Below are 25,052 nucleotides of genomic sequence, written 5' to 3'. Positions count from 1 at the left end.
CAGAATACAAAACTCATTGGACAGAATGACTCCAGAGTGTTCAGACAACAGCTGAAAGTGATGCAAAGGGTCACTGCAAAGATGTGGTGACTGCACTTGCTTTGCTATAAAAACTGCAGTGGCTCTTCATCCCGATAACTCAGCCTAAGCCTTACCATTCACAAAGTAGGTCTGAAAACACTTATACCCCAAATACCCTCTTATAGTGCTACAGCTGCTAGAACTGTAAGTACTGAAGCACTTCACAAGATACATCAAATACTCCCTGTTCCAATTTGTTGTAACTTGAGAGGCTAATCTCTTTATTCTTTTTGGCATCTGTTTGAAGACTCCTGCTGCCTGCCTAATCTTGGAATCTATTTTTATTAGTTTTATGAAATGTTACATATCTTTCTTTTGAATATAAAACCTAGAATAGGTTGAAAGGTCAGAAGAGTTCTCTTCTAGTAATGGTGTTAAGAGAAGGACTTAGAGTTGATTGACATGAAATTTTTTTAGTGTGGAAAAATTATAGTCCCAAATTTATGTAAACTTCTTAAAATTGTTACTGGTAATAAAAATCTACATGAGGTTTTTATGGTCATCTCTTCAATGTAATTTCTCATTCTGTTTTTCAGTTCCTAGTGAGTTGCTTTTTCCTTTGGGAACTAATTTGCAGTACCTCAGCATTTATCTCAAAGAATCTAAAGTGTCTATTAAAGCTAGTTGTCTTACCACTCAAAAAATGGATACTACCTGAAACAGGAATATATTATGATAGACATTCACAGTCATTCGCTATTTATATTTTAATCTCATTAGAACAAAATAAAGTGCTATTTAAAGGCATTGATTTTTTCCAAGTATTAATTCCAACTAAATTGAAGTTTAGACAACAGGCATAAAGGAAATTGCACCTAACATTCAAAACCATCAATTAACAACTACAATAGCAAAAGCAGACTGAACCCGCAGCTCAAATAAATTAATACATGGCCTCCCACTACATATTTCAGAGAAGGTTGAAACAGTTCTATTGGCCATCTGGCTGCTTATGCTGCTCTTTTAATTGGGGTGAAGCTTCAGAGTCAACAACTTTATCTACAACCAGTGATATTTGATCATTGTTAAATCAGCTTTTTAACTTGTATTGATGCTTTAAAAAAGTATATGCATCTGCTTTAGCAAATTTCTAATAACCCTCTGTGGAAATTAGTTTTCACATAAACATTGCACATCATGAGTTAGCCTTCTAAAACAGATTTATATTCTCTTACAATACTTATTCTTCAGCCTTTCTTTTGAAGAGAATTTTTATTTTAACTAAATTAATTTATACACTATCATCACACTTTTGCCAGTCATTAAACACAGATGTTAGTAAAGCCAAACAATAAACAGATTTTGAGGTGTAAGGAATTGCATACATCAGTACAAATAGAGATTTCAATTAAATTCCATTCACAATACATACTTTAAAAGGTATCCAACTTTTATCCAACGTTTCCAACTTTTTTCCTTGTTTATTTTATCTTCCCTAAAAATCTCCAACTGAATGTCTTGTGATTCTCTGATGTTGAACAGAGTCTACTGCAAGCTTAGAGTACAGTATCTGCTTTGGATTTCCAATGTGCAATAGCCTGTTGCAACACTAATATATATGATATTCCAGCTGTAAGGATTTTTTTTCCTTTCGAAGGTCTGATGCCTTTCAACAGTATATATGACACTGCTTGAACTGTAAATACTCTGATCTATATAAATATATAGATGTGAGTGTATAACATAGGTACAATACGAATACCCTAAAAGAGTGAACAATATTGAAAACTTAGTAAGGAGTGCACTTCCCAAAATGACACACATAACACTACCACAGCACAGAAGGAAACTGGCTTCACTGCAGTCCTACTTTTTCAATGAATTTTCAGGATGTCTAACAGTTCAAAGAACTCAAATCTGGTAACTGCTAACACTGATAAGACAGTCTCCTATAGAAGAGGATAAAAAGACATTACAGCTTTAGTACCACCCAGTCATGATTTGGGGCAATTATAGGCATATTGTGACAAGCAGCAGTTAGGCAAGAAGTATGACTACTGAGATAACTGTTAAACAATGAAGGAAACATCCAAATTAATAATGAAATATTTGCCTAGTTTCTTTTAAAGTTATTTATTTAATTACAGATGAAATATCCTATCAAAGTGTAAGAAGTCGGGTTTTGTCTGTACTACTATAAATGGGAAGACACAACTTCATTTCTTGGATGAAAGATCTAGAATACAGATTAGAAGTTAATGTAGTTCAATACTCAAACTAGAATTCAACAATTTTCAAAGATGTGAAGTGATTCTGAAGAAGGCTCTGAACTTCAATATCTTGGCAGAAAGTGGTACAAAAAATTAAACTTCCAAATGAGAAAACATTAACTGAGAATTCTCCAAACAGGAATTCTTGTACAAGAAATTCAATATATTTCTTAAAGATAGTATTAGTACTAACATGCAATTTAAAGAGATACTGACTTCAGTCTGACTTTCATTGTACTGTCTTACACCAGCTTAGTTCCACTGACTTTACACATCTAGTTATAAGTTCTGTTAGTTTTGGAAAAGCAGAATTAGATACAAGAATTTGAAATCCTTTCTCAGGAAAAATTGTACTAGATATTCACAAAATTGTGTTGTTAATTTATCCCCCCCTTCTCCCAAATGTCACTCCAAAATTCCAATTAATTTTCAAAATCCTTTTTTTTCCCATCAGCATCTCTGCAGTATATTGGCACTTTCAGTAATACCTTTCACCTCTGATGCTGAAGTGATTTAATCTGGGAGACTGATTGAATAAGTCACCTATGAACTTGAATTTTACTGTGCCAGGGATGCACTTATTGAGTATTTGAAAACTGAGTTCAGTGAACTTATTACATCAGTCTTTTCAAATTTTTTAGCAATTATTTGGTAAATTCAAAGGTGATTTATGCATATTTGGGAATGTCTTATAGTTGTTAATTTTTCATAGTTCAAGCATAGATGTTCATTGCAGTCTGTATAACAACATGGCTTTAAGATACAACTTTCAGATAATACACGGATTTAACTTAGGGGTCAGACCGTTTGCAAAGGCACTGAACAATGATTGTGATAATAAAAATATATTTCAGTTTGTTCATTGCCTGAACTTAACAGTATCTAAGCTCTGACAAGTCATGGGAAATTTGAATGGATCTCTCACAAAAACGATGGAGAAGTGAAAGGTGTCATCTGTTAAGGTATTCTGTTAAGTGTGATATATACTGAGGAATCACATTTATTTGTGGGCAACCACAATTGATTTGTATGAAAGCTGTGAAAACTTGCTTTTTTAGGTTAACTCATATTTTGCACAATTTGCCACTATATAGAATGATGCAAATTACATGATTTCTGGTTTTGTTTTGCTGTGACTGCATGCACTTAGGCTGTTACATGCTTACTTTGGTAGGCCTACTGTGACATGGAAACTGGTGGAGGAGGTTGGACAGTTATTCAGAAACGAGAAGATGGCAGTGTGGACTTCCACCGGACGTGGAAGGAGTATAAGATGGTAAATAATGTTCTCTGAAGCCTTAATATCAGCTGTTATTATTATTTGAAATCTAATATGCTAAATTTATATTAATAGCATCCTTAGAATGTAATCAACCTTAAAAAGTTTTCTTTGTCCTCAGATACTCATTTTGAAAATGTCAGAGTAGTGTAAGTTGTTTGCCTAAGCAGACTTGCAAGTGTGATGTTTGTTTTCAAAGAGAAACCTTACTTTTTTTTAATCAACTGTTCCATCGTATGTCTACATTTTTTGAGTTGTTTATATTTGTGTTTCTAGTGGCAACAGCAGGAACTGCTCCAAATCCACTAAGTAATATTGATTCACTGTTTCAGATTCCCGAGCTTGTCCTTGTTGAAATCAACTTTTTGAAACATTACAGATCAATAATCCCCGTGGACACAGTAAAATTCTTAGTTGACAGGCTGAAAACTATTAAACTTAAAAACTGATAAGGTGATCTTTTCAAACTCAAAGGAAAAAAACCACCCAAACAAAACTATATTTAAATATACAACTTGAATTACAGGGATTTGGTGATCCTGCTGGGGAGTACTGGCTGGGAAATGAATTTGTTTCTCAACTGACTAATCAGAAGCGTTATGTTCTTAAAATACAACTGAAAGACTGGGAAGGAAATGAGGCATATTCATTGTATGACCACTTCTCTCTAGCAAGTGAAGAACAAAAATACAGGTAAGCAGAAAAATCAGATCTAATAAAAAAAATGTTCTGATAGTAATCTTTCTAAGCTGTGTAAATGCATGGCCTTATTTCATACAAATCATGACTATTTTCCAGCTCACTCAGAAAGTAATGGTTTCTCCATTATTTATCTCTCACCTAAAAAAAAATTTATTTTCCTAGAGGAGAAAATGTGCATTTTACTAGTGCATCCTGAGTGAGTATAACACACAAAACACAAAGATGACGAGATAGTATGGAATAAGACAGGATACATGTGCCAGTATAGTGGGTGACAGCGCACAGTCATTAGGACAATAGGAATCTGCCTGCAGTTACTATCAAATCCTGATTCCCTGCAATAAATACATTTCTGGAAGGTGAATGACTAAGATGACTAAGATGAATTATACTGCAAGGATTTTCCTTCTCAGTGGCTTCTAGGAACTGTTCTGATGTCATAAAGAGCACACTGAAACAAAGTGGCCTTTTCCTTTCATGACCCACTGGCTAAGATTCTCAATAACTCTCCTAACTGTGAAAATGGAGCAAATGTGCATTTCACCCATCACCAACTTGTCAATTTAAAGACCAAATTTTAATGGACCTATTATTTATGGTCTAATCCTGTAAAATGTAAAGGCTCACAATTTCTTCTAAATTCTTGGTTAAAATAAGAAATAATACCATTTGAAAATAAATATTTTATACAAATATAATAATAATATTATATGCTTTAAATAGTATCAAAGTATTACACATTTAGAAACAGTACCAGCCACAGCTGAAATATATGGGCATTTCATAGTTCATTCACCAGGCTGTTTGTAAATGCAATATTTATTATAGAAGAAACTAAACACTTCACAGTATAACAGATGCTTTCCTATTACATGGTCCATGAAATGTATCTTTGTAAGAATCTTGCAGATTCATGGAGCTTTGGCCGACTGGACAGAAAAATGGTCTACATTTAGATGATTTTCTCCAAGATCTCTAGCAACTATTTGTTGTAAATAAAGTCAACCTGACACCTGAAAGACCTGATGCTGTTATTTCAATTCAGGTCTTATATGCAAACAAAGCAATTCAAAACTATCAGCATCTGCCCCCCACAAAATGTTAGATCTTAATGCCTTGGTAGTATTTAGTTGTCTCAACTCCAAAGTAAATATTTTTTCATCTGGAAACAGTCAGAATCTACAGCAGAGATTTTTTTAAAGTAATGCTTTAAAATACTTAGAAAGGCAACTTCTGCAAAATGGGTGATTACCCTTGTCCATTTACAGTATTAAAAGATAATTACTGAAAACTAAGATGGTAAAAGGAATTTTATTACAATATGCAACCAACCAAGGAATTCATCATAAAATTGAGTGGTTTAAAGAATATATTTAACATTACGACAAAGAAAAAAGTCCAAAGAAAGTATTCAGTTAAGAACATCTGCCATGCCCCATCCCTGGAAATGTTCAAGGCCAGGCTGAATGGGGCTTTGAGGAACCTGATCTAGTGGAAGGTGTCCCTGCCCATGGCAAAGGGTTGGACCTAGATAATCTTCAAGGTCCTTTCCAACTCAAATGATTCTTTGACTCTGTGATCCATTACATTAAAAGATTAATAGATCCATTACATAAAAAGATTAATACATTCTGAATGCTGGAAAGATTATGAGTTGGGCCATAAAACTGAAATTTCTTCATATTAAACTGAGATCAGAATGGACTTTGTTTGAATCAAACCTCCTGGTCTCAAAACTATGAAGTCAAACCAGGTTGCTCAGAGCTTTTCATTTGGGTCTTGATAACCTCCCAAGATTGCAACCTTACTTGTCTTTCCTCATGGTAGAAAGCTTTTCTGATATGCAGTCAGAACATCTCATTCCAATTTCCATCAATTGCCTCTCATCTTCTGTTATACTAAACTGTACCTTTAACAATTCATTAATCACAAATAAATAATACTATGTTTATATTAGACTTCAGATGATATTTGAAGACCCAGCCTAGGCTCATTCCTTATACTTGTAACCTTTAATAGAATTTATGTTAGAAATTGATTTACATAATTTTGAACTCATCTTAAGAAAAAACAGTAATTTTAAAAAAGATTTTAAAGAAAATCTGTAATGAGCTATCTTTTGAAACCTAAACGAATAAAAATTATTTAATTATGTTTTAAAATAGGGAATATAAAAGGGGTTAAAATAATCTGTTCAACTACCAAAGGCAATTTCTATCATAAGCAGAGAATTATATGCAAGATGAAGACTTATTGGGGGACAAGTTAATTCTCCTCAGACAATCAGATTTCTTCTTTAAACAAATAGAATACCTCTGACAAGTATGAGCTATTTGATACAGAAATGCAATCCCCCAAAAGATACTTGGGAGCAGAGGGTTCAAGTGTTTCCAATTCAAGGCAACACAGGAATAGCTGTGTAATTGTCCTGCCCAATTCAGTGCCCAGTGTCTCTCCCCACTGAGACTGCATTGGCACCCATGCAAGCAGATCCCTACAGCAGCAGCCTCAGTGAGAGCTTACCTTGCCAGGGAATTGAAGCAAACTGAAATACCCGTGATGAGCTAACACCAAAATTTATGAACGATGTGAAAAGGATAAGTAACTAGGACAATGGAAAGGGAAATATGGAGAAACTTCTAAGATATCATTTACTACCTCAGAATTAATACTCCTAATAAGGCTGTCATCTCATATATGTGGGTTTGTAATGCTAAATTGCTGTGTTGTACTAACAGCAAAATAGAAATCAAAAAAGTTTTGGTTTAATGTATAAAACCAAATGTAATAAATGTGATAAAAATAATTGCATGTCCTGTTGCACTGAAGTACAACAATGTACTTTTAGTATTAATAAATACATGATCTGTATGAAAAATCCTATAAGTTACTACCTACTTGCTCTCTTTTTCTTCTAATATCATATGAACAAACACATGTTCATTAGAATATTGTGCTGACTGCTTCTGTTCATATGAAAACATTGTACTAAAAAACAGCTTACAGCAGCACATTGGCCAGAAGAGAATTAAACTATTTGAACAGGATATTTATTGCAAATTATTCCATCATTATTTTGCAGACATCTTCCATCAACTTCCACGTAATAATTGTTTTTCCATTTTCACTTCTACAGGATTTACCTTAAAGGACTTACTGGGACAGCGGGCAAAATAAGTAGTATAAGCCAACCAGGAAATGATTTTAGCACAAAGGATGCAGACAATGACAAATGTATTTGCAAATGTTCACAAATGCTAACAGGAGGTACGAATGTTTTTATGTTTCTCAGTCTTCCTATTTTTATTGGCACTGAAATTGTCTACGAGATAAATAATTTTGACTTAGTAAATTTTGATTATTAAAAAAGTTCAAAACTCACAGATAGAAATACTAGTACGGTGACTTTAGATGAAGTATTTTTCCATTTGACAAAAGTTAGTTAAAATAAATCAAGAGGAGTGAAAACTGGAGGAAAAATAAGTCCCTGAAGTTGGGGTACAAGAATGTCTCTTAATTGTGGAACTAATCAGAGACACAGCAGATTCCTCTTCCAAGGAATGAGGTACCTTCAGAGATCAAAATACAACTCCCTGCAAAAAACCTCTTTCAGAGTCCCAGCTATCAGTGAAATGGCTCCTGATTTTTTAGGCATAAGCCCTTTCCCTAACTACCCAAGAAGAAAAACCCCCAAGAGCTGCTGTGTGCTGCAAGTGCCACAGAAGGGTACAAAAATTTAATTCCTTATTTCAATATAGTTATGAAGTGGTAAAGATACACCACAGATATATCAACATTTTTCTAATGATTGTTCACTAGTTATATTTGAGTTCTAGGTGGTATTTCTATCTTCAACTACACAAGTAATTCCATATAATTTGTTCATCTAGAATTCCACATTCTGAAATGTAAACAAGTGCTTTGTAAATTTGGCTTCTCTTCCTGTTATCTCTTAAGCAATTGTTCATTTTCCTATAGCACAAGCTCCAAGAAAAAAAGACAGCTTCAGTTTATCCAAAAGAATAGCTGGAATACTGCCCTGCAAATCAGAACACACACACACCATCACCACCATAACAGAAATATAAAAATATTATTTTATTAATAAAAATAATTTTTTCTTATGACCCACTAAGAAGTCAGGACTATGCGGATACAAAGTACATGTGGGCTGGCTTTTTCTCCTTTTCCTTCTTATGATGTTTCAGGAGGTTTTGAACTGAATAGCCCAGAGAACTGAAGAAGTCCTCTAGAAAGAATTAAGAATTTCACACATTAAATCTGTGAAAAACAGGAGTTTACCAAAGAGTAGATAAAACCAAAGGCAATTCAGTATGATTATAATTCAAATTGTGTTCTGCCCTCAGACTGACAGAAATGTTTGATGTGGATAATAAATTAATTGAACACTTTCCCTTCTCAGTTTTCAAATACAATGTACTGTGTAAGATTCAAGAATATGGGGTTGATACACAAATACATTTCTTTCCTCAGTTTGGGGCAAGCACTTTACATCGACACCTCCAAATCATAAGAACAAAAAACTGGGTTTCGATTGCTTTCTCATTTCCAGAACACAAAGTGACCTTAAATACTATTTTGAGAATTACTTCTGCTGATGTTTGTCTTCTGTCTTGCAGGATGGTGGTTTGACGCATGTGGTCCTTCTAACCTCAATGGAATGTATTATCCATTACGACAGAACAACAACAAGTTTAACGGGATCAAGTGGTACTACTGGAAGGGCTCGGGATACTCTCTCAAAGCTACGACGATGATGATTCGACCAGCAGATTTCTAAATGCTTTCTCATTATGTGAATTATGTATTGTATAGTCTTCAAAGACTTATTTTACCAAGCAACTTGTCTCATTTTTTCAAGCCAGAAACATGCACTAGTGTTCTGAAGGGGTCAGTTCAGTACAGTTCCTGAATTGCAATCGCCTTGATCAGCTAAAGCTCATATTATTCAACAGACACAATGTCTAAAGCATCGACCTGATATAACAGTGATTTGGCCAAATGACTCAATAAAAAGAACATCCAAGAAAGCGTCAGACAACTTAAGGACTCTGTTTTACCGATCATTTATGTTATGTGTGTGTTAGTAAATAACTGGAACTGTGAAAAAAACCCTAAAATAGTTTTAGGAATATGCATTTCACCTCACCACCGAACTTTAAACATTAATATAAAACACTTAGCTAGTTCTAGCTTAGTTCTAGCTAGATAGAGAACTATTTATCTTTCTGTGTCATGTGTGCCCTATATGTACATAAAAAACCCAAATGTTTCTGTAGTTAGCTCAATCCTGTAGGTAGGGAATACATTCTTTTCCCCCATAGTCTCGTAAACAACTTTTTCTTCACTTATTTGAGGATTTTTTACAGCCTGTATGACTATGTTTAACAGAGGACAAATAGCATTTAAATAGTTTGCATTTATGTTCAGTCATTGCATTATGTTCAGTGTTCAGTCACTGTCTTTAAATTACAGAAAATCCCTATGAATTACAATATGGCATGTATTCCTATACATTTTTATGAAGATTGCACTTTTTTTTCCTTCCCTTGTCATTTACCTGTAAAATAACTGACCAGTATTTTGCAAACTGAGACAACGGCATTAACACCAGATGTCCGGTTGTCTGTGACAATCATGTATCACCTGGTGATGTAATATAACTATATGTTTTGTAAAAATAACCTGACTGAAAAACATATGCATGTTCTTTGATACAATTAAATTTATGCTTATGACTTAAGATACAAATTACTACATTTTAAGAACAGGAAGAAAAATAATCTGAAAATTATCTAAGGTCACACTATGGGTTTTTTTCAGTAAGGTTAGGATTTGTCTCTAAAAATTCTCTGTAGGTAGGCCCTCAATGTACACCACAATGTGAATAAATTACTCTACTGGGTGATCTTTTTTTTCCCCCTCATTTTATTACTATATGCTTTAAAATTGCAAATCAGATTGAGAAGATATTGCCTCATACATCACAATAATTTAGTGGAAGTTTTTCTCCAAATTAAGTTTAGTTTTTAATTCTCACGCTTATTCTCTGCCTAATATTTTTGTAAAACTTTGATTTCAGCAGATGACAGAATTAGTTACAATGCAAGAACTTAACCCAAAACAAAACAAAAACCCCAGACATATTTCTGGAAGCTAAGTTAACAGAAGGTGCTGTAAGGGCAACAAGGTTTGTGAAGGGTCTAGAAAAAATATTGTACAAGGAGGGGTGAGGGATCTGGGGTTGTTTAGATGGAGAAGGGGAGGCTCAGGGGGGACCTACACTCCCTACAATCACCTGAAAGGAAGTTGTAGTGAGGTGGGGTCTGATCTCTCTTCTACACTACTGGCAGTGACTGGCCCAGAAGAAACAGCCTTAAGATGAGACAGGGTAGATTCAGACTAGATATTAGAAAAAAAATTTCAGTGTCACAGTGGTCAGGCATTGGAACAGAGAGGTCATGGAGTCACTATCCCTAGAGGTGTTCAAGAGGCATCTGGGTCTGGTGGGTGATGCTGTTTACAGGTTAGAGTGGAAGTGCTGAGTGGACAGTTGGACTGGATGATCATGTAGGTCTCTCCCAACCTTGATGATTCTATGTTTCTATCTTGAAAATAGTAAATGATTTTGAGAAAGACTGAATAAATCTCTCCATTTTTATACTGACAATCATTAAAGCTGCTGTCAGAGTACCCCACCACTCACACCACCACCATTCTTCTTCACCGAAAATGTGTCATCATTTCTAAATGTAGCAGAGACAAAAAATATTTCTAATATTATTTCATGATCTGATTTTATATAAACCTAAAGAATGCAAATTAATAGTCACTGTCTGAAGACTTCCATAAAATAATCTCTATGTATTTGAAATTACTGTTAAGTATTTTATTATTTTTCATAGAAAACTTGTAAGGATATACATATCCCAAACTAAAAAAAAAACCAACAAAAAACTTCCCAAAATTGCTTTCATGAATTTTCAAAAAATGTCTTACAGAGAAGTCTTGAAAGTCATTACACTAGTAGAGGGGCCACACATACCAAGAGAAGCCTTAAGAGCTGTTGTTTTTCAGCCTAGGGCAGAGAAAGGGAAGGGGAGACCTTAATGGTGTCTGATTGAGGGCATAGGAAGGACAAAGCCGGAAGCTTCTTGGAGGTGCTCTGCTATGAGACAAGAGACAGGGACAACAGGCAGTAAATACTATTTGGAATTGGGGAAAATGAATCTTCCTTTTCATTTATTCATTTATTACCAGAAGGGTGGATTGGACAAGCCCCTTGGAGCACAGTGTTGAACTAGATAACTTTCAGAGGTCCCTGCTAACCTAAAATAGTTTATGATTCTATGACATTTAATAGGAATGTTGAGTCTACATTACTGCATTTCCTGTGTTGGTACATTTAATCGGACAACTAAAGAAAATACTTCCAATCTTTGAGATAGTAAGCATATCCACACCAATAATAAAAGGAAAGAGAAAAAAAGCCAACAAAACAAACAAACAAAAATCCTCCAAAATGTTCTTAAAAACCATGATGGCATCTGAATGCTCAACCTGGCAAAGAAAAGCAGTGCTAACTTCTGGTTGACAATAACTTTATTTTAGTAAGAAAACCTGTATGACTAAAATAATTTAATATTGCATGGCTAGTTTTGATTTGTTAAAAAAAAGTTCATAGAATTTGAGGCTTTCTGATGACTGTTCTGGGAAAGTGATCAAAAATACTGATGTAGACATTGAATGGATCAATTTTTTAGAGGCTTCATTTTGAAGGAAAAGGGATCAATTTATCAACACAAATGTAACATTTTAGAGGGAATATGTGACATTTCATCTCAAGAAGATTGCATGGCTGGAGCACCAAACACCAAAGTGAAGCAACAGGAGGACATGTCAGAAGGAAGGTAAAAATAGGAAACAGAAGCTTGCAAAAACTGCTTTCAACTTGGTACAAACAAGTAAAAACATAACAGCAAGGTAACTCCTACTTTTAATTCCTTCCTGTAATCAAATAAACAGTGTGTGAAACTAGAATGTAGTTCCATTTTCTCCAAGTACTTTGTAGGAAGCAGGAAAGAACCAAGAAAAAAAAGCAAATAAAAACACATGAATAAATTTATGCTCAAATAATAATTGCAGCTTCAAAAAAAAAATAAGGTATCTGTTACAGTAAGAAATTAGAGTGACTAAATAAGGAATAGTAGTGGAAATATTGCCTTGGACTTCAACTTTGTTCCTTTGCAAGAACAGCACATTGCAAAAAGAAGTTATTCAGGTTCTTAGCACAACCCTAACCTCCCTTAATTTTACATTCTCACCCTCTCAAATTCTCCTTACTTCAGCTTCAGGAATAAAATCTCTAAATGGAATCTCAAAAAAAAACCCCAGGAGGAATCACTTCTAAATGCTGCTATGAACATTGTTACTGATGGCATACTTTGTATTAATCAAGGTTGTCTGAAAAGAAACAAAAAACTCAAAGCAACCTAATATGAAATTCAGGGTAAATTTTTTTCATAGAAATACAGAAAAGGGGGGGGGAAAAAGGACATGTTTCTTATTTATTTTTCACATTAAGTTTTACCATTCTTACTGTATTTGCTATGTAAAACAATCTACTTTCTCATTTTATAAAAAGTATGAACTTATAATGGATAATTAATTTCTTTAAGGGTTATTTGAGAATAACTGCTACAGTTTCCCTAAACGTTGAGAATATACACCTTACAATCACGAAATAAATAACACATATCATAAGTACTACATATTAATGTTGGATATGTAAATTTACAGAAGTTATAGATTTTGAAAGAATGCCAAATAGAAGTTCTTAACAGTTAATAAAATGACAGTAAAAATAAATTTCATACCCCATTAACTGTACTTTCTTCAAAGTATTTTGAGAAATTTATTTGAGAAATAAATTGCAGACATTAATTTAGTGAAGGGAAAATTATTGGAATGATTGACTAGCAACCAGCTAGACTTCTACTTGTTTTAAAACCAAAATAAAATTCCTGTTTAATCAATTACAACACATGAAGTGCACTGAGGTCTACACAGGTATATCATGCTTCCACACACCCACTTGTGCACTAGTTCCCAATTCAGTACTTGAGAATGATGATTAGAGGCAGGAAAATGCTTTATTTTTTCCTGCTTAGCAGTTCTAGAAGACCACAGTAATTTTCCATTGCCCAGGTAATTTCTGGGCCAAAAAAACTGAGTCCCTGATCTGCAAATCTTTCCATTTGGCAATAACATGCATCTCCAGTTTGTACACAGATACAAATAGAAATAAAATTAGAGTACATTTATACTTCAGTAAGATGCCAGGTTTATCCAGGTGTTAATTGGTGAATCAACATTTTGCATTTTCCATGTAACAAAGTTTTTGCACACACTTCAAAAAGTATTGGATGAAGAAGAAAATAACTCCTTACAGTATCTGCTTTAAAAAATATTTTTCTAGCAGGCTTCCTTATTCACAAAACCTATTTAGAGGGCGAATAATTTCCCAGATAAACAAAAGAAGGTTCACAAGCTTAAAGAACCATTAAACTTACAGGAGCTGCAGGGAAGCTGGATGAAAGCTCATATGGCTCCTCTGAGATCCAATGGCCTAATTCCAAAGACCACAGAACCTAAAATAAAAAAAGTGGTAAGTAGAATCTTAAAATTTCTAAAATAAACTTTCTGAATGTGTAATTAGAAGTGACAATACTGTTGCAATACCTGGTTTGCTGTTTAATTTACCCAAACCAAATCATTTGCTGAAAAGTCAATAAATGAGAAAGATACAATTTTTACAACTAAAAGAAACCATTGAAATATCAGTCATACTTCTATGCACATCTATATTACATTTTAAAATACTGTGAGGATATTCAAAAAGTCAACTATTTTTTAATCACAATACACAGAGCAAAAAATTTGAAAAGGGAAGTCATAATATACAAGTTCTGTTCTCTCAGTTCAGTAATCATTGAATTTCATGAGGTTCCTGTTGGCTCATTTCTCCAGCTTGTCAAAGTCCATCTGAACAGAAACATCCATCTGGTGTATCAAACACTCCTCACAGTTTTCTAACATCTGCAAACTTGCTGAGGGTGCATTCTTCCCCATCATCCAGATCATAAATGAAGATGTCAAACAATACTGGACCCCTACTACTACAAGGATTATGCAACTATTGTAAAGAATCCAGATCACATATATAAATCATCCTGCAAAGAAGAATAACTCAATTTCTTGCTCTGTGGTAACCTCCTTTGTCAGTGTTGTACTCTAGAGCACAAAAGAAGACTGCAGAACACTGACACTCCAGAAAACACATAATCATTTGTGTGCAACTGAGCTTTGAAACATTGCACCAATATGATCTTTGGAGACTATTAATCCTAAAAGTGTGTGCCCCTTGCAGACTTTTGATCCCATCAGGACCAGCACCAAATGTTTAACAGAAAAAACCTACTTAAAATGGTTGTATTTCGAATTTCTGATATTTTTAATTTTTTTTTTTTGGTAAAACTTTCCCTGAAATAATCCATCCAGAATTTTTTATGGGTTGGTTTTCATTCTTCAGAACAATTTATCATAACTTGCAGTTGCTATACTGGTTACAGTTGGTATAATATTAAATATTATACCATATCCATGGAAGAGTATTCATATACTATCCCTCAATTGGTAAAAGCATTGTCTTAATGGGAAAATGGAAAAAGAGAAAGTTCCTATGCCCTTGAATCATATTAAAGGACATTCTACTCCTAATTTGTAGACAGCCTAAATTCTCAAGGCCATTCTGATGGAAGATGAGATTCTTTTTTTCATTGGTTTTATAAGTGGTGAGCTTCTCACAGAGGTAAAACACTGGTATCTTCCTTGCCAACTTTGTCCACTGCCACTCAATTCAACAGCTTTTCCCATTCACAGGTATTTGAGCTTCACAATGTCTCTTCTGTAGTTGCCATCTGGCACCCCTTAAGTTCAAAAAAAGCAATGTTACCAACCAGTGAGACATTCTGTTGCTCAGAGAGCAAGTGAAGCTAACTGAACAAGAAGCAGACATATGGCCCCTAAATGGGATATATGGAATTTATCAGAAAGCAAATCCCTGTTTTAGGATAATTCAGCCTCACTCATATCTTCCCTAAATAGCTCTCTAGCCATTTCAAATAGATTGAGTCATTAGGACAGCCATGCACTATTAAACAGTGGTCATTATTCATCTTAGAACAAGCTCAATTTCATCAGTATCTGAAATTATTCCCATACTTGATTCACAATGACTGAAATACTCTGCCATACAAACGCATATATTATTAGTTTAAATTTAAATCATAAAATGTTCCCTTTTAAAATTTGTGAACGAGTCTGTGAAATATTCCCCATAGATAAAAACTGGCATTATATATACTGAGCATAGTAAAGTTATCCTTTTCAATGTTACAGCTCACTAATGGAAAATACTAAGCTGAACAAATTGATCATAAACTAGCAATGTAAACCTTATAAAATGGCCCAATTGCTTGTAAGAAAATAAGTTTCTGCAAAGGGCTTTTGCCCCAAATCTACTTCTACCAGCAGTAAATTGCAAATTCAGCTTTCATAACAAAATAATTTTCTAAATAAGTTCTGTAGTTTTCAGTCCAAAAACTGTTTGCCTTGTCTGATGTGACACTTGATGTCTGACTTGCGAGGAGAGTGTCCAATTTTGCAGGCTATTGGAAATGACTTTTTTGCTGACAATAGAAAGCAGCATATCCTTAGACTTACTGCTAAACTTGATTACAAAGCACCTAAAGAATACTATTTTTACCTTTAGAAAAAGCACAATCAAATATTTGAAAATGCAACAGCTGTGCAAAAAGTGAAAATGATTTCTACAGTCATTATATCAAATATATACCAAACACTTAACTCTTATTTATCATAAAAATAAGAGTTAAGCACATTAATAAATCAATGACCTTTAAAAAATATTCTAAACCTAATAATGCATTGCAATCTTCATCTAAGAAAAGTACTGTAACTTCTTAAAAAAATACAATTAAGAGTGAAACTTAAGATTGTAAGTTATAAATTTTACGTCGGTGCCTGCGTGTATTTTTTATAATTACTTTTAACAATTTACAATAAGAATATCAAAGCCTATTGGCTTTATACTTATAGCTGCATATATTTAGTGAACATAAAAGAAACTTGTTAATGTAATTCCTCTTTTAATCACGATATAAATCAACTTTAACTGAACCAGGAAAATTGTACTTTGAATAAAATTCATAGACATACTACATTAAAAAAAGTTCTTCATAAATAAACTTGAGCAGGAACAGATGTACTGTGCTGTATTACATATACATCACGTCCTTATAGTACCAAAATTATGTTTGTATCAGAAGTAGCTCGAAAACAACCCAAATAGATTAAAATATAAACCCAAAAGATTAGTTATGATTAAGTAATCCTGTTTCATTTTCCAGGCCAATTCTACAGCAATGACCTTTTTCAACCCTTGTAGTATTTACAGAATTTTGTTTAGAAATTATATTTGTTTGTCTTAACAAATGATGGATTAATGCTTGTCTATCACGGTTCTGGAATTGAGTACAAAGGCATCGTATCTACTCTCCTAGATAAAAAGAAAATTGGATGCTGAGTTCATGAACAGGTCCTGCAGTAAATAATTAGGTCACCACTCACTAAAATAATCTGTTTTCATTAAAACAAAGACAAGAGCTTTCCATTCCAAGTCACTGAAAGTTTGTTTCTGACTTGGCAAATTTTCAAGCAGTTATATTTTCAAAGCAACACCAAAAAATGCTTCAGATTCATGCAATTCAAAAAGTTAAGATTTGCAGTGTTATTCTTATCTGAATACTTCAGAATGTGTGTTTCTATTGAGAATAAAGAGCTATCTAGAAGTTTTCAAATGTGCAGTTACAAAAGAGTTAGCACAAAGAGTCTGAAAACACACTATTTGGTTAGTTATTATTTAAGGTCTCTCACCTATCTAGCTAGCACAATGCATAATCATGTGGTATTTATACTTGAATAATTCATCTTGAAAATGTAAATGGAGTGCTATGAAGGTTAAATGTCAGATGGTAAATTTGATATTTCTCCAACATCCATCTCTAAAAATAACATTTTAAGTTTTTCTCAGAAGAAAAAAATACTTCATCTTAAATTATGTCCACATTGCAAGTCAAAAGGCAGAGGTAAATATATTCTCGAAACACTGATAAACATCTCCAAAAGACAAGCATCACTGTTCAAAAGTAATACCATGTTTATAAGATACTACTAATTTTTCCAGATTGATTGATTTTTTAAATTATCCAATTTGAACTATTTTATCAGTGAAAATATTAATGGTAGGATTGATTACATTTAAAGGCTTCAATTATGTAGCACCAATAAAAGGAGAAGATTATTTTCTTAGACAAAATTTTCCTGATGAATTTTCTACTCAGTTCCTCAGTTCTGGGTAGGTAAGGCTTCAGCTTTCTCTTCTCTAGTTAACCAATCTGAGTAAAAAGATGGCAAAAGTATTTGGTCATCTTATGGCCAAATGGCCATTGACACAATATAAAATAAGACAACGAAGCAGTTACATCATATGATTAAAATAGGTGAAGAAATATTTTTTTAAAGGTTCAAAGCACTGTTTTATTTCAGTTAAATAAATAAATAAATAAATAAATAAATAAATAAATAAATAAATAAATAAATAAATAAATAGAGGGAATACACATTTATGGGCAAAGTTGGACCTAGTCTCTGTGAAAGAGATAAGCACAGCTATAAAAAGATTAAAAATAGCAATCTTCCAGCTAAGGAGATACTATAAGACCAAACCTGATCTGGAGACCCGAAGTTCATCTCTAGTTTTTTCTCATGCATCTCTCCTAGTAACTTCAGAACTTTGTCTAAATAGCAGCTCAATAAAATGAGTGAAAACAGCATCAGCATTTGATATAATAACATCTACGGGGACAAACTAATCCTTGGAACAATTTCATTCAACTTATTGGTATTATATGAGGGATATAGATGATCCCATGATGAGTCTGCAAGGCAGACCATAAGACAGGAGGACAACATTTCCAATCAATACTGGTCTATGAAGAGCATAGGTAGATATTTTCACCATGCATTTGTTCACAGAAGTGTAGGGCATAAAATGGGCAATGAAATTCTAGGACAGCACTTGTTGGAATACTGATTATCCATACTGCTTTATGTACAAAGACAGGAAACTATTTTGTAGTCCTTATGTCCATCTCTAGCTATTTTAGTAGTTATTTGAAGCTTTTTCTCAAGGAAGAAGGCAGCTTTCATGTTTGAGCACCCTGTTATGAAAAAGTAACTTGTGACAATTACATTGTAACTTGTATATAACTTGTATAACTATGTAACTTGTATATATGTAACTTCCATACAAAGGTAAGTGGGGACAGGTAATTCAATGCATTTAATTAATAGATGCAAAGAATCATATAGTAAGCTGGAATGAGTCTGTGGAGATGTTCTTCTCCAAAAGCCCTGCTCAAATATGCTCCTCTTAATGCAGCCAAGGATGCTATTAGTTTTCTTTTGCCACAAAGGCCCATTACTGCATCCTTAAGGTGGCCAAAGACGCAAACCCTCTATTCCAAGGGAAACTAATCACCAAGAACTTCTGAAAAACCTGAAGTGTACCACAACAACTTCAGATAACTGTGTATATATCATTCAGGACAAGCTTCCTACTGGTAAATGCCAGACATCTTGAAAAAAAAAAGGCAGCAGTTTATTTTCCACCCGACAAGTAAATTTGAAAGTATTTATAAGAAAGAGGAAACCATGAAATTTAGTTATTCAACAACCCTTTTCTGTATAAAATGAAGAGCTATTTTCATATAAATTTCACCATCTATGTTTTATAGCTCTGGAAACATGAGGAAAGCCGAGAAACTGTCATCTGCAATGTCAGATTGAGTGGTTAATCTCTATTATTACAGTGAGCAATTGAGATGGTTTAAGCCTGGGCTGACAGATAAGTTCCCCACCCAGCCATCACTATTCCTATTTTACATTTTTTCCCATTTGCAGTGAAATATCTAAGAATTTCCCTTCATTCTTTCCAATGCTGAACACAATACATGCTTCAGAACATAACAGAAATATATTATATCAGGATATCAAAAGTTCAATCTGAATAATGTGAGTTGGCTAATGTTGAGCAGAAATTAATCTGTCCAAAAATAATGCATGGGACATGAGTTTCTCATCCATAAGATAGGTCCTCTTTCTAGCTAGATAATGAGGTACAACACAGGACTATTTTGGTTAAATTAAGCACTGAAAATCTGTAACTAACTAACAGATCTTCACACAGACAAATTTCATCTAATTGAACTAACTCTAAGTAAGCCTGAATAACTTAACATTGGCATCACTGCAGGTAGCATGGACACAAACATGGTTGATATTTCAGCTATACAAACTAAATTTAATTTATTGTGTCGTAAAGTTAGAAAGCATTTCTTACCCATTCATAAGAAACAATCCAACACCCACGAGCAATTCCCAGCATAACATTCAAGGTACGCCGAGGACTCCCAGTAACTACATGACTTGTTGTTTCACACACTTCATTTGAGAACAAAAAGTCTCCAAGTTTCCTCACGACCTGAATTACTGTATTTTGCTTCCTAAAAAAGAAGAAAAGGTAAAAAAGCCCATGCAACATTGAATGGAGGAAGTCAGAATTATAAAAGCATACACATACACCACAAATTAATTCAAATTCACCTAATTTCTTCCCCACTAAACATTTTTTATCCTTTTCTCACTAAGCCTCTAACCATTTGCTAGCCCTAAATTCATTAGTCTCTCCAGAGTCCTAACAGGCCCTTTTCCATTATAACAAAATCACATCTACTTACACATCAAAGCCCTTCAGCCCCCTACATCTATCTTGTCTGTTTCAATAAAAGCTTTTGAGTGCATAATTATCTATTATGTTGTTTGTGTACAATGTCCAACACAACAGAGCCTAATTCTTTGTTTCTTTTATAGGACTATAAAAAATATTACCAAGAAGTGTAAACATTTAGACACATTTAGCATTTAGCACATTTAACAGGTTTTCTTTAAGAAGCCCCAAATTTTCAGCATCTGAATAATGCTGTGTCTAAATTTAGAAAAGTCCTAAAGTTCTATCTGGCTTGCAACCCACACATCTATGCCAATGTTTCAATTAAAAATTCACTTATCCTTAAATACAATTATAATGAAATATATCAAATTAGATCTAAATTCCAGAATGGCCATCTATAACTGGAATTCTAATTTGAGCTCTCTACATAGCTATGCAGGAGCACATAAATATATAATTATGAAGACAAGAAGAGCTTGGTATCACAAGAGAAAAGCTGTTGCATGATAACAATTTACTGCTTTTATTAATGATTATTTTTACAATTGTAAATGATCCTTAAAAGATCTGTAAAATAAAGCAAAATTCTGGTGGTCTCTCTACTCCCCATACTAACTTGTAAATGTCCATGCAAGGCAAGAGAAAGCAATTAGTCACAACCTTGAACACAGCCACACTATTACAGTGGTGATCCTTTAAGAGAAAATTTCTGAGGTAATCACAGACATAATGCAAGTCCACTCAGAGCATCTCCAGAAGCCCTTGGGGTTGCTTCATTCTCACTACATTTAACTCCACAGAAAGGAAGACTGGTAGAACTCCCAGAATATCCCAGCTAAATCAAACACTATGTAACAGCATCGCAACAAAACTGCAAAAAGATTCTTCACAAAAATTGGAGCAATCATTTTTCAAGAAGTTTAAAACAAAAAAATGAATAGTGAAAACAGTGCAGCAAATAAATGTCAAAATTAAATCAAAAGGTGATATTGTATGTTGAGATACTTTAAAAAGTTCTATGACTAACTCTCTCTCTGGTATGAATTCTGGCCTTGGCTATATAGCTTTGATCGTTACTAGAATTCTTAGTATTCCCTTTTCATTTTGTGAGCTTTAGATTGATATAGCCTACGAGTGAATGCTTTTGCAACATAGCAACTCACAGGGGCTGGCTCTGCCCAGACTGCATGCTCCATGCTTTACCTGAACCTTTTCTAAATTCTTCCTGTGTCTACACAAAATTCCTCACGAGGAGAAGAAAATTTTCTGTTGCACAAGTCTTGAATTGTAGATGTCTTACAAATTGCAGAGAAAACTCACCAGTTTATACTTGAGAAAGCTGCAAAAACTGATGGATGAAAATTTTCAACAAAATATTGCTGAATTTTTAAATCAGAAAATTAGATAGCTGTATGGTTGCGAATCAGTGAACAGCATTTATTATGATCTCAAAACCAAATGCCACGAAACCATTGAACTCATGCATCTTAAAATGTAAATTCTAATGAATCACTTTTGAGGCTGTAGCTACTGGGTAGTAGAATTGGCTTTTGACCACTGGGTTATGTTTTGGAGGACTGTTTTCTGTATTTTAGTTGTTTCAGAAGCAGTTCTTTTCCCTCCACCCATTTACAAGCTCATGAATGCCTACAACTATAGTCAGCCAAAAGTAGTCTTGATGAAAAGGTTCTGAAGAAAGGCAATTTTTATCCCCAGATGATTTAATTTAATGAAATAGTAACTGGGTGGTAGGAAAAGTCAACATATAAGAACATGAAAGAAATAATATATAAATGATCTCTTTAAAAAAAATAAAAAATTCCCCAGTTCAGCCAGGATTTGTTCTCTCCTTTCGGGCTGAACACAGCCTCTGTTTTCTCCTATTATCTGCACTGTAGTGATGATCCACAGTGATTCTGCATTGCATGACTTGTGAGGTTCATTTTACAGTCCTGGTGTTACTAGCATCTAGTCACATTAAATAGAAGAAAAATATTAATTCTATTTTATGTTTCTGACATATATAAGTACACTTTTTAATAGCTATTGATAACCTTTTACAAAAAACTTCTGAAAGCATAGCCACTAAATGCTGTTTCTGAGTATTTATTTCTATGTAACTGTCAACATTTAGTTGCAGCAAACCTGAAACAGATTTTTGGGTAGTATAAATATCTTGAGTTTTGAAAAAGAATTCAAAAACTGTAAGCAAGTGTAGTATAAAATATGGAATTGTGTTTTTGTTGGATGTTCCTTACGTTTTAAGACTTTTAAGAGAATGATAAGAGCATGCCAGAAAATTATTAACTCTCCCCCAAAATATGCAGTGGCAGCTGCTTCTAATGTTTTGAAACAAAGTCACTAGAAAGCCTACAACTGATATTTATTCTGCAACTATTCATATGAAATAAAACATTTTAAACTGATGTTTCAGATTATGACTTTTTAATTAGAAATAATTAAAATGTATGCAGAAAAGGCTGTGTTGGGCTGAACCATTTACTACATACAACTACTATGTACATTTCCTTCAAATAAATTCAAAACCTGCTTAAATTTTAATTTTATTGCTCTGAAGCCCTGTCGATCTCACCTATGGAACTACCTCAGTCTCCACCAGAGCAACAAAAACATATATATACAGTGCAAATAACAACTAAATATATATGTACAAACAAGTTTCTAGCAAGGATACAGAACAATATAAAGTGCAGAGCCCAAAGATAAATTTAATTATCTACAAGCATAAAAAATTTATCAATATTCAAATTAAAATAGTAGGCTGAATAAAGAGTCAAAATGGTTAATACTTACTCAGAAGACATACTTGTCATAACTAGAGTCCTTGTTGGCTAGAGACGTGAAAGAAACAAGAAAACATTAAAAAATCTGAAAAAAAAATCTCATTGAAAAAAAGTCGTTAAATTAGAAAATGTTATGTTTAAAGGTGCAAACTACTTCATAACTATACTATCACCTGGGGAAAAGTCTGTACTAATAAGCACATATACTAGAAATACTAAACTTTGAGGATATGGAAGGAAGGAGAACCCTTCAGTCATGTTTTATGTGAAAGCATACGATATAGCAGAAGACAGGAATGTAAGCTTTTTTTAGTAAAAGCAAAATGCAAACAATTTCTAGCTTGAGATGCCACAGAAATAAGGACAGTATTGGTCTACTTATTTTTCATCAGATAGAAAGGAAAAGGAAGCTTATCCACAACAAAGAAAACCTGCAATTTAAAATTCCAGTTTCTTCCAAAAGAAAGGTAAAAACTGGCTGGGAGGCTTCAGAAACAAGAAATGTAATTTTAATAATTTTGTTTTTATTTTGATACTGTATTTTTGGGGGGGTTTGGCACAACTTCAGTATTTCATGTCAAGGTTAAATAAACATTCTTTCAACTCTTCAGTATTTTCTAGTGAATAAAAGTTGTCCAAGTAATATCACAAACAGGACATACCCAAAGAATACAGCAATCTTCAAATCAGCAATTCTGAGACATCTTAAACAGCAGTCCTCCCTGTAATACTCCCCATAGCTTATGTGAGAAGCAGGAATGCTTGCCCCATACAGACTTAAAATTAGCTTGGGAAGAATTATTATTACAGAGGTCAGAAGAGGAGGAAGTTCATCACCACTGACCATGAAAGCCTCCAGTATGCACAAAGGCAGGACAGAACATCAATTTTTAGCAGTATCAGAGAAATATATAACTACACAGAACATGGTCATTAAAAAACATATGTAAGAAGAGGTTTTGATCATCTTAGCTAAGACTTCCTCATACATAAACATGCCCAAATATATATATATATAATGTATATATATATATACACAAACATTTTGATTTTGTAGGAAAAGGAGACTGAATTTTATACAATGGTTTCAAAAATCTTCTTCTAATTTTAAAAATCAGTATATGAATTTAAATGACTTCTTCATATAGCTACTGCTGCATATGAAATACTAAGTCCCACTTCTGCCCCCCAGTATATTACCATGACCACAAGTGGTAAGCTCCCAAAGTCTCCACTAAAATTCAGTTTCTTTTGATAATACACTGAGGTAAGAGTACAAAAATATTTCTAAATGGGAGCACAGGCAAAAAAAAAATAAATTTCAGGGCAACTCAGTTTACACAGTAATGAATCAAAGAACAGAAGAGAGAAATGTGATGCAATTCCATCTGACCTCTGTTATCAGTACACAACAGTTCTCTACTGAACAACCAAGTAATCTCTCACTTTTAAAAGAGCTGGAAATACCTGTGAAGACTATTAGACTAACAGAATGTAGACTAATAATATGCACCATGACTATTCATTACATGAACACTCTGCATAAATAGAACATGATTTAGATATCCTTGACAATGTAGATTAAAGATAACACAAGTAGTAGTCATTTCAACATACACATGGCAATTCCATTGTGTTTGTGTACATTTAAAAAACACAAAATCCAGATACTATTTAAGTCTTCAGAAGAAACATAATGCAGCATATTCAATAATTTGTAAGATTAATAATAAACATGCACTCAGACCACCCTATGTGAGCTCTACAATACTTCAAACTGACCATGTATACAATGTGAAAATATAAACACACATAACAATAAAACAAAATAAAACTTCAAAAGAAAAAAGGATGAAACTTCTGCATTTAAATATTTGAAAGAAATTCTATGCAGTATTTTTAGAAATCCAAGTGTCCAAATTCTAACTTGTTGCCAGCAATACTTACTGATGATGTCTCACTCTACTGCTAGTCTGATAGCTAAAAAGAATATGCGCTTATCTTGATCTAATTTGGTTCTA

The 25,052-nt window shown here is 33.6% G+C and overlaps 2 protein-coding genes across 3 annotated transcripts in view; one reads left to right on the top strand and one right to left on the bottom strand.

Moving 5' to 3' along the window:
- Positions 1-10,406, top strand: part of ANGPT2 (angiopoietin 2) — a 42,400-nt gene extending 31,994 nt beyond the window's left edge. For both annotated transcript variants that reach the window (XM_084203607.1, XM_084203606.1), the window contains 4 exons: positions 3,466-3,567; positions 4,097-4,263; positions 7,409-7,539; positions 8,913-10,406. In XM_084203607.1, the coding sequence (XP_084059733.1) occupies positions 3,466-3,567; positions 4,097-4,263; positions 7,409-7,539; positions 8,913-9,073 (561 nt within the window). In that variant the 3' untranslated portion in view covers positions 9,074-10,406. The remainder of the gene's footprint in view (positions 1-3,465; positions 3,568-4,096; positions 4,264-7,408; positions 7,540-8,912) is intronic.
- Positions 1-25,052, bottom strand: part of MCPH1 (microcephalin 1) — a 122,643-nt gene that overhangs the window by 67,033 nt on the left and 30,558 nt on the right. The window contains exons 9-11 of the mRNA XM_084202602.1: positions 23,042-23,079; positions 19,838-20,000; positions 13,866-13,943 (exon numbers count right to left, since the gene is read on the bottom strand). Of these exons, the coding sequence (XP_084058728.1) occupies positions 13,866-13,943; positions 19,838-20,000; positions 23,042-23,079 (279 nt within the window). The remainder of the gene's footprint in view (positions 1-13,865; positions 13,944-19,837; positions 20,001-23,041; positions 23,080-25,052) is intronic.

The sequence above is a fragment of the Fringilla coelebs genome (assembly GCF_963513975.1).
Source record: "Fringilla coelebs genome assembly, chromosome: 3".
In the NCBI taxonomy this organism is placed as follows: Eukaryota; Metazoa; Chordata; class Aves; order Passeriformes; family Fringillidae; genus Fringilla; species Fringilla coelebs.
This window is presented reverse-complemented; position numbering and strand designations above follow the sequence as displayed.